Consider the following 11519-nt stretch of genomic DNA (forward strand, 5'->3'; position numbering starts at 1 on the left):
ACTTTGTAGACCAGGCTGGCCTCGAACTCAGAAATCCGCCTGCCTCTGCCTCCCAAGTGCTGGGATTAAAGGCGTGCGCCACCACGCCCGGCCCCCCAGAATACTTCTTATGTATCTCCTACAGGCAATGAATCTCTCTACCTGACTTCATCCAGGAAGTATAGGCTGATAGAATTCTGCCTAATGTACAGTCTTCTTTGTTGTTCTGAGGCTGATTGTTCTAAGTAGTTCCCAGGATCTAGGAGGACCATGCTTTATTTGCCCTTTACTATCCTTTTTCATGACTTCTTTCAATGTGGAATGATTTATTAGCTTGGTTTTAATAGCGTTGTCTCCTGAAGATGCCAAACCTCTTACTTATGTATCCCTTAATTGGGTTGTTAAATGTTTCCCAGTGGTTGGCATCAAGCTGTCCGTCCTGGGCAGGGATGGTGGAATCATCCCTGCTATACATTGCCAGCCCAGCAGTCGGTGTGTGAATTTGATTTGTCCATTCTGGTCTTGAGCACTTATTGAAGTGCCACCTGCCTGTCATTGTGCTGTCCACCTGCCACTACCCCAGATGTAAAGCTTTCTCTTTCAACCAAAGGCATTTTTAGTTTATTTTTTCATTGATTTATTTAGTTATTTACTTTACAGTCCAATTGAAGTCCCCCTCCCTCCTCTCCTTCTAGTCCCACCCTTTCACTGCCTTCCCCATTCCTCTCTTCCCTTTTCAGAGAACAGAAAGCCCCCTGTGGATCTAGGCCACTGAGGCCAGACAAGACTCCAAGCTAGGGTAAAAGGAGGCAATAGAGTCAGAGGCAGCCCCTGCTCCATTTGTTAGGAGGTCCATATGGAGACCAAGCTGCACATCTGCTGTGTGCTTGTCGAGGGCAACCAAAGGAATTCTAACTGAAAGAACTCGGGGCCGTGCAAACATTTCTCTCTTCATTGGTTTCGGCTTCCATTGTTGTATCCTGCCTATCTGGGTTATTAAAGTGTGTGACTTTGCAATTTGACATTTCCTTTCATGTGTATCAGCAATTTTCTCATGTTACATTCATAACAAAATGTATGTGAAATACTTCATTTCCTATTTAAAACTAATTTTGAGAATTAGTTGACTTGGAATTTGCATATATCTAAGTTCACCAATGGTAATTGTATGCTTTAATATCCAATGGCAAATATGTATGGACATGTGATATATAAACCTCTATAACAATAATGCCAAACATCCCCATTATAGAAAATCCTCTCTCTGTCCCTGGCATCTGGTAGCCAGTTACCTGATTTTTGTTGTTTTGTTTTTGATTTTAGGATTTTGTGTACATTGATTCATACCATGTCTTTATATACACAAGATAGTGCTTTGTGATTCATCTTGTTGCCTGTAACAATAGTTCGTTCTTTTTATATGCGAGACAGGACTCCCATTATGGATATGCCAAAATGTATCTCCTTTACTTGGATTGTCCTGGTTTGTCCCTCCAAATTTTTTGTCTGCTTTTTAAAAACATGTTACCTTTGAGAAATCCATTGTTGTCTTAGTTTGCTTTGTGCAGCTTTAAGACAGTACTACAGACAGGGTGATTTGTAATGGACAGAAGTTTTCTGGCTCACAGCTCTGGAGGCTGAAAAGTCTAAGATCAACAAGCCAGTTGTAGTGGTAGTCTTGTTGTGTCGTAGATCCTTGAGGAATGGGAAGACAGAACAACCCCTCCCCCCCTTCACTGTATTAGTTCTTTCCTGAAGGTTCAGTTCCCCTCACCCTTTGCTCGTTATTGAACCTAGGGCCTCAAGCATACTAGGCAAGCCTTGTTCTTTAGGTTTCAGAAATGATCTCTTATATTCCAGGCTTCCCTTGAATTCCTGATGTTCCTGCCCCAGCTTCCAGGGTGCTGGGAATACAGGCATCACGCTTGACTCTATAGGACCCTTTCTTAGACTGACCAGGGCAACTAAATCTCAACATACAGCTTACAGGGGACAGACCTACAGACCATGGTCAACATAACTTAGCTAGTGATAGAAACACTCAAATCAGCACACTTGTTTTCTACTATAATACGCTGTACAAAATTATTGTACTTTCTTTGATAGGGCCTTATTCCCAGTAGAGCATAGTATTTACATAGAAATGAGTGTCTGCTAGTTTTCCATCTTAACCAAAAAAAAAAAGGGACACAGGATGGGTGAATTACTCACTGTTAGGTGCGGAAAGACAGCGTTACAGCGTGTTTTAGAATTTGAGATCTGAACCGTTTGACTTGCATTCACGTGCTGACTGCTGAATTTTAGCCAAGGGGACTGAACTTGCTGTTTAAGCTCTGTAAAGGAAAGGAATTTCATGTCAGTAACTGGAAGCTGGACACAGTTACAAGCAAGTTAACTGTATTACAACAGGTTCTGACTTGTTACTTCTCTAAGACCCAAGGTTAGACTTTATGGTGGGCAGGAGTCAGGGTGGGATGGAGGGCTGTCACATCTTAACAGGACTTAACATTGGATGGTTGATTCATCCTTACTGCTCTGTGACTCGGGTTATAAATACTATCTTTTGAAGAGAAATAAATCTTTCGTGCTGTCATTTTTAGAAGCTCTGCTGGCAGTGGAACATGTGAAAGGTGATGTCAGCGTTTCTGTGGAAGAAGGGAAAGAGAATCTTCTTCGGGTTTCTGAGTAAGTGTTTATTTATATGTACACCTTTTCCGTTCTGAACAGCGTTGAAAATACAGAGCACTGAGTGTTCTGCGTGTATTATACTTGCTAATTAGGTGGATTCTACCTAGAAAGATGTTTCATCGTGTGTGTGTGTGTGTGTGTGTGTGTGTGTGTGTGTGTGAATGATTGTGCGTGTGTGGAGGCTAGAGATCTTTCTACCTCAGCATCCTGAGTATTAGAATTACAGGTCTGCACTACCATGCCAGGCTGATAACTGTCCTGATAACTGTTAAAGGAGAAAATTGGGGCTGGAATATAGCTAAGGCTGGTAAGAATATTTTCATATTTTGCTTGAGCCATAGTGGCCCACCACCACGAATGAATGAATGAATGGCTTTTTTTTTTTTAAATAGACCCTCACAAGTTATTGTGAGTCTGAATGAGAGACTAAAAGTCTCCGGGTTGGTCCTGTCAACTGTGAGCTGAATTAGTGGTGCTCTGTCAGCTGTTCATTTGGTGAATGTGGCATCGGAATATACAGTTCTTCCTTGGGTTGATGAGACTGTCCAAAGAAGACTTTAGATTTTACTGATTAGAGAAGAAATTTCCATTTATTTGGGAATGTGGTAGGGTGGCAGGGATAAGACAGAGTCTCCCTCAGTATCCCAGGCTGGCCTTGTACCTTCAGCAGTCATGGATGCTGTGTAATGAGCTTGAGCCTCCACATAAGGTTTTAGTGCAGTAGGTAACAGGGGACCTAGCAGGGGACACTGTATGGTAGCTGTGTTTCTAAGTGAGTCCTAAGCCTGATTTCAGCCAAATTTTCTCTTGATGTTTAAAAGTTTAAATCTATGTCCTATTCAATTTTGTCTACTAAAGATTCTGTTTTTCGGGCTGGTGAGATGGCTCAGTGGGTAAGAGCACCCGACTGCTCTTCCAAAGGTCCAGAGTTCAAATCCCAGCAACCACATGGTGGCTAACAACCATCCGTAACAAGATCTGGCGCCCTCTTCTGGAGTGTCTGAAGACAGCTACAGTGTACTTACATATAATAAATAAGTAAAAAAAAAGGAAAAAAAAAAGATTCTGTTTTTCCTGGCCTTGTAAAGTTTTTTGATTTCTACCTTTTGAAATTGTCTTGCTATTGCATTCTGTTTCATGGTTTTGTATCTTGTAAATAACTGTTTCTGTCAAACAGTTGTGTGGTAAGGCTTTCTCACTTGCTTACTCTCTCACTTGTTGTTTTATGCTAGTCGCTGGCTCCCTCCCTCCCTCCCTCTCTCTCTCTCTCTCTCTCTCTCTCTCTTTCTTTCTTTCTTTCTTTCTAACTGTTGGATTTGACTGTGTTGTCCAGGCTGGCCTTGAACTCCTGAATTCAAGCAGTCCTCCTGCCTTAGCTCTCTGAGTCTGCAGGGACTGGGTCTGTTCTCATTTTGTTAGGATTTGACATGCTTTCTGCCCTTGAAAGTTGCATTTGTTTTTAATTATTAAATTTAATAACTTAGTTAATTTAATTTAAAATTATTCTAAATCCCAGTTACGTTTTTGTCACCATTGAGACATAGAAACTGAACATTAGGAGAGCAGGTGGTGTGCAAGTTTATAGGCTCAGTACTCACTAGACTGAGGCAGGAGGATCTTGAGTTCAAGGCTAGTCCAGGATATGTGAGACCCTATCTCAAAAAACAAAATAGCCCGTGAGTTAGCTCAGTGGCTAAAAGTCTGTTTCCAAGCTTCTGTACTGAGTTCAAGTCTCAGAATCCACCTGTTAAAAGGAGAGACTCAGCTTTGTCCTTAGTCAAGTTGTCCTCTGACTCCACATGCAAGCTGTGGTATGCTTGTACTCAATATATACATGTAAAATACAAGGTAAATATAGTTAAAAATGCTAAAGAAACAAAAACCTAAAGGATGACGTATCATATAGAAAATCTACTCCGAAGTAAATTAAATTTAGGTGGATATTTTAGAACATATTGGAATTTGATAGAAACACTACGATCAAATTAACACCCCCCCCCTTTTGTTTAACTATGGTAGAAAAATGGTAAATGTTAAGGTTTCTGTTTGTGCCGTTGTGACTCTTAAGACTTTTGCAGAAGCAACTACAGTTTACATAATGCTTAACTTCTAGGAATGTGGCATTCACTGACGTGAATTCAATCCTGCGCTACCTGGCTAGAATTGCAACTACGTCTGGGCTGTATGGGACTAATCTGATGGAGCACACTGAGGTAAGCAAGGAAGATTCATTTTCCTGTGTGTTTTGTCTTGTGCTTTCTCTGTTTGGGAGCACTGTTGTCCTACTGTGCATTGACATGTGATATTAGTCTTTAGAAGGATATGAACAGAGTTTAATCATAGGCCCAGGGAAGGAATGTTTGTGCTTGGTTTGCTTTTTAAAGCAGAGACCTCTCTTTTCTGTATGGCCCAGGTTAGTCTGTCAGCTTGTGTCCTGTGCTGCTGGTTCACTGCATGCTTCTTTTCAGAAAGATAAACTGGAAGAGTAGCTAAAGTAGATGTTTTATGTAAGCATGTGGGGGATCCCCAGCACTGCAAAGGAACAGACTTCAGCTCTTAGGGTTCACGGTCTCCGGCCAGCCAAGTTGGTTAGTGCTGTCTTCACCTTCCTGGTTTGTGAGCATCTCATCATAGACAGATTGTGCTGTCCAGCTCATGCCGCTCACCTTTCCCAGTTACAGAGAAGACAGCAGGCCCACACAACGAAGAGATCCGTGCAGGCTCCCACACACGTTTGGGAGTTCATTTTCTTTCTTAAGTTAATGATTAATGACCACAGTACAGGTCAGCTTTCAGTGCTACTCTGTAGAGGCAGGTTTTCTCCTGTTTTACCTAATTATATTCTACTCTAATTTTTGTTAATCTCACACAGTTCAAAAAATAATGTCTTTTCTTTTCCGTTGTTGGTTTTTTTGGTTTTTGTTTTTTGGGGATTGGGGGTAGGTCTCACTGTATAGTCCAGGCTGATGTCTACACTTCATCTTCTTGCCCTGCCAGGTTACAGCTATGTACCAACACACTGGGCAGAAAACGATTTTAATTATTGACTTTTAAATATCTTCCAGTTGATTAATCTGTCTGTCTAGGCAGCTTAGTTAGTCCTTTCCACTGTTAGTTATCAAGCAGTTTTCCCTGTCTCCCCCCCCCCCCCCATGTGAACCTTTCATGTACCTGGTTTAAAAAGACAAAAAAAGAAAGAAATCATAGGGAAATAAATGAACTGTAGAGACGGCATTTATTTAGGTGGCATATTAGATCCAGAGTAGCAGAATTAAACCCATGTAATAGTAAATTGTATAATTTCAAGTAAGAACATTTTTGTTCTAGCTGAGGAAGCCAAGAGTACTTTGTGGCTTTATTAACGTTTTGTGTGACCATTTTGTTTGGAAGCCTGAGCTTTGGGGTTCATTCTTTTTCTATCTTTTGTTCACAGATTGATCATTGGTTGGAGTTTAGTGCTACAAAGTTGTCTTCGTGTGATGGGCTGACTTCTGCAATCAACGAGCTTAATCATTGCCTGTCTCTGAGAACATACCTAGTGGGGAACTCCTTGACCTTAGCAGATCTATGTGTTTGGGCCACCCTAAAAGGTATTAACAGCTCCTCTTACAGTACTGGTGCTTTAGTGTTTAGAGTAGTTGTTGTTTGGGGTGGGTTGTTAGCTCTTGAGATGGGGCTGGTCTCAAGCTCTTAAGCTCAAGCAGCCCTTCTGCCTCAGTCTCCCAGGTGGCCGGTGCTATACTGGTGCGTAGTGGTGCCCATTCTGTTTTGGTCATATACTACTGTGCTAGATGAAAAGTGCCTTTATGTATGTGTGCATAGGCAGTGCGGAAATGAGGACTTTCTTACTGGCCATGCTCAGTCTGGCTTTCTTATTGGTGGTCACGGGCATTCTGTGTTCTCTGATGGCCCTGGAGGTCGTCTCTCTCCCTGACTCCTCTTGCCTTTGGTGTTGTCATTCCTGCTAAAGAGATCCTCATCCTACTTAGCCTTTCTACCTAAGTGACCGCCTAATCACAACCTTTGTGTCCAGCCTGGGAATGAGAGGGGCAGGTTAGTGAGCCGCTTGGAGTGTTGTTTTGGTGGGTCCTTTTTTTCCTCCTGTGCAATTAATTTACAACAGATGTGATAATGTTCTTAACAACATGGGGAACAGTTAACTTGAAAAACAAAACAAGAAAATCTTCATGAGGTACTGATATGTAAAATCTGTATTTAAAATTTATAGTTTGAAATATTTTGACATAATTTATAGTTGTAGTATTTTCACCACAGACAAGCTTTTGAATCTACAGATTCCGGTAGTCTATCCATTTGATGGTGAGGCAAGAGTTTCCAGGAAAGGTGCACTTGCGGGAGAGGTGGAAGCCTCAGTCAGCAGTGTACTTTAGATTTTATGGAGGCAAATATACAAGTCAGTAACTGACGTAGAGTTACCTAGGTTATTATGACATGAGGTCACTGAAGCCACAAGGCCAGAAGAGAGCAGCCTTTAAAAATGTAATTTTGGCTTTGTAGCTTCTGTCTGATTGGTGGGTATATAAAGAGTACAATCTACGAGAAAGCACGGGTCACTGAAGACCACTTAAGATGGCTTAGTCAGACAACCTGGTCTATGGAAACTTTGGACCCGTCAAAAGCTTAAGTTGCAGGAGTTGGCAGGCAGAATTAGAAGTCTATGACATCCTATGAACATCATCAGTGTTTAGTTGAAATGGAGCTAAACAGTGTCTCTTCTGTGCACTAGCAAAGTTACAAAGTGGGGAGGGAATGGAGTCGGTGACCCCATAATTAACTGCTTCTTGCTTACCTTAGCTTTTGTAGTTTTCTCTAGTTGATCTACTGAAATGAAGCACTGGGCGGATAGCTGAGCACTACCACACCTGGCCTCCAATTAAAAGCGTGTCTTTTGTGACCTCACAAAATAGACCAAACTATTAGGGTTTCATTGCAGAGGCCCAACTATAAGCTAATTTCATTCACATAAATTAACTGTGACTGGAACTTTGCTTTAGATTTGCTGGTTTGGTAAAGATTTAAAAAATTATGTTCACTTACAGGAAATGCTGCATGGCAGGAACACTTGAAACAGAACAAAACTCTAGTCCACGTTAAACGCTGGTTTGGCTTTCTTGAAGCCCAACAGGCCTTCCGCTCAGTTGGCACCAAGTGGGATGTTTCAGGAAACAGAGCTACAGTGGTAAGCCTTACAGCACCTGTATTGTTCTGCATTGCAGCTTTATGTGTTTGTAGGTACACACAAGCTATGTAGGTGTCCATGTCGAGGTCAGCTTAGTGGGAGTCAGGTCTCTCCTTCCCACTGTGGGCCCCGGGCCACTGCATGGCTTCAGGCTTCATAATAAGTGTTTTCACCTGCTGAGCTATCTCACTGTCTCTGGGGTTTGGGTTGTTGTTGTTGTTGCTTTTGTTTTTAATGCTGATATTTTATTTGATGTTGAGATTTTAGATCTGAAAGATTATTATTATTTTTTGGGGGGGGGATGAAATATAGCCCAGCATCAGGGTGTTTGCTTGGCATGATCAGGGCCTGGTATTGGACCTGTGGTACTGCTTTCAAAAAAAAAAAAAAAAAAATCAAGAAGTTATTTCCATTTAAAAAAAAAAATCTTAGATCTTATTTTTTTTAAGTTTTAGGATACCTTTAGCTGTTCAACTACATAAAAGCCCTGAACTTTTGGCTACAAGATATGTTCCAATGTGTGTTCTTCATTCAAACTCCATATAATGAAAATTACATTTTATATATTGTTTTTGTTGGTTTTTGGTGACATTTTGGGGAAATGTCCTGCTATCAAGTGATACCCTCAGTCACCTGTTTTATGACCACACTTCCTTCTTTATCCTGAATCTTCACTGATTTTGAGCCATTGAGTTGTTCTGTAGAAGGATGTCACATATAGTTCAGTAGCAGAGGTCCTCCTTCCAGGTAACAAGTATTCTCTTTTGATCTGCTTTGCTTACTAGATCTCCTAGCTGCATATTTTGCCAACCTAACACAAGCTGAAGGGGGTACCTCAGTTGAGAAAATGTTTCCATCGGGTTGGCCTGTAGACAATCCCTGGGGCATTTTCTTAATTGATGATTGCACTGGGAGAGCCCAGCACCTGCAGGTGCCACACTTGGGCAGACAACCCTAGCCGAAAGCCATCTTAGCAAGCCACAGAGCAAGCCAGTGAACAGCAGCAGCAGCAGCAGCACTCCTCCAGGGCTTCTGCTTCAGTTCCTGCCTCCAGCCTCTGGCTTTGAGTTTTCACCTTGACTTCCCTCAGTGGGCCATTACCGGGATACATTAACAAATAAACTTTTTTCCCCAGGTAATTATTGATCGTGGGCTGTATCACACTATAGCAACCAAACTAAGGCACTAGGCATGCACAGTGACGTTTGACTCAGTGAAGGTTTTCTGCTGTAATAACATTTGCAAACACTGCTAGTTGGGCATAGAGGTCATGGCATACTCAGGTGATTTCACTTACACTCTTCACTCATCTTTCAGCATTTCTCTACCTAATCCATCAACAAGTTCTATATTGAGAGGTTTTCTTTCTTTTTTTTTTTTTTTGGTTTTTCAAGACAGGGTTTCTCTGATAGCCCTGGCTGTCCTGGAACTCACTTTGTAGACCAGGCTGGCCTCGAACTCAGAAATCCGCCTACCTCTGCCTCCCGAGTGCTGGGATTAAAGGCGTGCGCCACCACGCCCGGCGAGAGGTTTTCTTACTAGTGCTGATTTTATTGAGACCCCATTAACTCCTGCTTTATTAAATAATATAATTTTTTTATAAAAAATTATTGGTGTGTGGGTGTTTTTGTCTGCACAACATGTCTGGTGCTTGTGGAGGTGAAAAGAGTTTCCTGGGACTGGAGTTACACATGGTGTGAGCCGCTGTGGGTTCTAGGGATCAAATTCAGATCATCAGCAAGAACAGAAAGTGATCAAGTCGTCGCCACCAGGGACTTTCAAGCCTAATGGACTTTCTTTAATTTTTTTTTTAAAGATTTATTTATTTTATTATATGTAAGTACACTGTAGCTGTCTTCAGACATTCCAGAAGAGGGCGCCAGATCTCGTTACGGATGGTTGTGAGCCACCATGTGGTCGCTGGGAGTTGAACTCTGGACCTTTGGAAGAGCAGTCGGGTGCTCTTACCCACTGAGCCATCTCACCAGCCCCCCTAATGGACTTTCAAGTCCCCTGTATTTTGGATCCAGTCCATCTCAGCCTCTGTGTTCATGCGCCCAGCCCCGTTGACTTGACACCACTTTCCTCTTGCTCACCTTTGTGTCTCTCTCTTAAGTGGCTCCTTCTTCTAGTCTGGTACATTTCGACTTATTTTCAAGATTCATCTTGGGTCTTGCATTCTGTTATGATTTTTCCTGGTGACATAGATCCTGCTTTTTAACTTTAACTGAACACCTTATAGTACCGCTTTAAATGTCTTTCCTAACTGAGGTTTGGCTTCCTTCACGTTCCTCTGTACATTTGGAGGCTGTAGAGAGTATGGATGACGGAGTCGTCACTCTGCTTGTGACCAGTATTTGGTAAGTGAGTGTACTTACAAACAGTCAGCCATGTATGTTTTTCCTGTGTCTGCTTTGTTTTTAGGCACCTGACAAAAAACAAGATGTTGGGAAATTCGTGGAGCTTCCAGGTGCAGAGATGGGAAAGGTGACAGTCAGATTCCCCCCAGAGGCTAGTGGGTAAGGAACACCGCCTGCTTAGAGCCCATCACACTTAGTGAATAAGCTCTGCAGTCCTGACTACTCAGTGTTGCTAAGTTCATCTAGAAGGACATGGTTTTAAGGGTGGAAGTAAATCTAGAAAGCCTCAGTTTAATTACTTACAGCTTATGTTAATTTGTAGTTTTAGTTCATTAAGGCAATAGAGACAACATCTGAATTTCATTATAGAATTTTAAAAACAAATAAAGTGTCCATATATAGAAAAGCTTGGTTTTGCTTATACTTTGAGATTTCTGCAGCCTTTTTTCAGTAAGAATTTGTATTTATACCTACTCCCTTAGAGTAGACATTACAGTAGCATTTATTTTTCTAAAATAAATGAAAGGAAAATTTGAAAAACTTATTTAGTTCTTTCCATTAATTTTCAGGTCTTCCAAACCTATTAACTCTTGACACATAAGAAAATAGTGGCTGACTAGCCCCTGAGAGCCCACATGCCCTGCCCACACTTCCTCAGCCTGAGGGAGCCTCTGCCTGTGCATGTCAGTCATTCCATTCTCTCTGAAACACCCTAGTGAAGTCTAATAGAAGCCTTCCCAAGGTGCTAACAGAGAAGCGAATCTCCCTGTAGCAGCCTTCCTCAGGAGGTTTAGCCGTAGGAGACCATCACACTGTCTGACGTGAGATGATAATGCTTCCTACATTTAATTGAGATCTGGCTTTAATGGCAGATAATAACTCCTCATTTTCCATTTAATAGTTCTTTATTCACAATTTTGTTACTAATGGCATTTTGAAATTCTTCATTTTGAGATGGTGGGGTGAAGATGCGACCAAGTTTGATATAGCTGAAGTTTGCCTTGAACTCATTATGTGGCAAGACTGGCTTTGAACTCCTAATCTTCCTTCCACCTCCTGAGTGCTGGAATAACAGATCACCCCAGCCAGAACTCCACATTTTATTTTTTTTAACATTCTTTTTTTTTTTTTTTTTAACATTCTTTTTTTTTATTTATTTTTTATTTTTTTAATATTTTTATTACATATTTTCCTCAGTTACGTTTCCAATGCTATCCCAAAAGTCCCCCATAGCGCCCCCCACTTCCCTACCCACCCATTCCCATTCTTTTGGCCCTGGCATTCCCCTATAT

The 11519-nt window shown here is 41.6% G+C and overlaps 1 protein-coding gene across 2 annotated transcripts in view; it reads left to right on the plus strand.

Annotated features, from left to right (window-relative positions):
* Eprs (glutamyl-prolyl-tRNA synthetase) overlaps nucleotides 1-11519 on the plus strand; it is a 68610-nt gene that overhangs the window by 2023 nt on the left and 55068 nt on the right. For both annotated transcript variants that reach the window (XM_029476049.1, XM_021177243.2), the window contains exons 2-6: nucleotides 2580-2664; nucleotides 4781-4880; nucleotides 6101-6257; nucleotides 7728-7867; nucleotides 10292-10386. In XM_029476049.1, coding sequence (XP_029331909.1) covers nucleotides 2580-2664; nucleotides 4781-4880; nucleotides 6101-6257; nucleotides 7728-7867; nucleotides 10292-10386 — 577 coding nt within the window. The remainder of the gene's footprint in view (nucleotides 1-2579; nucleotides 2665-4780; nucleotides 4881-6100; nucleotides 6258-7727; nucleotides 7868-10291; nucleotides 10387-11519) is intronic.

Source organism: Mus caroli, chromosome 1, assembly GCF_900094665.2.
Source record: "Mus caroli chromosome 1, CAROLI_EIJ_v1.1, whole genome shotgun sequence".
Lineage (NCBI taxonomy): Eukaryota > Metazoa > Chordata > Mammalia > Rodentia > Muridae > Mus > Mus caroli.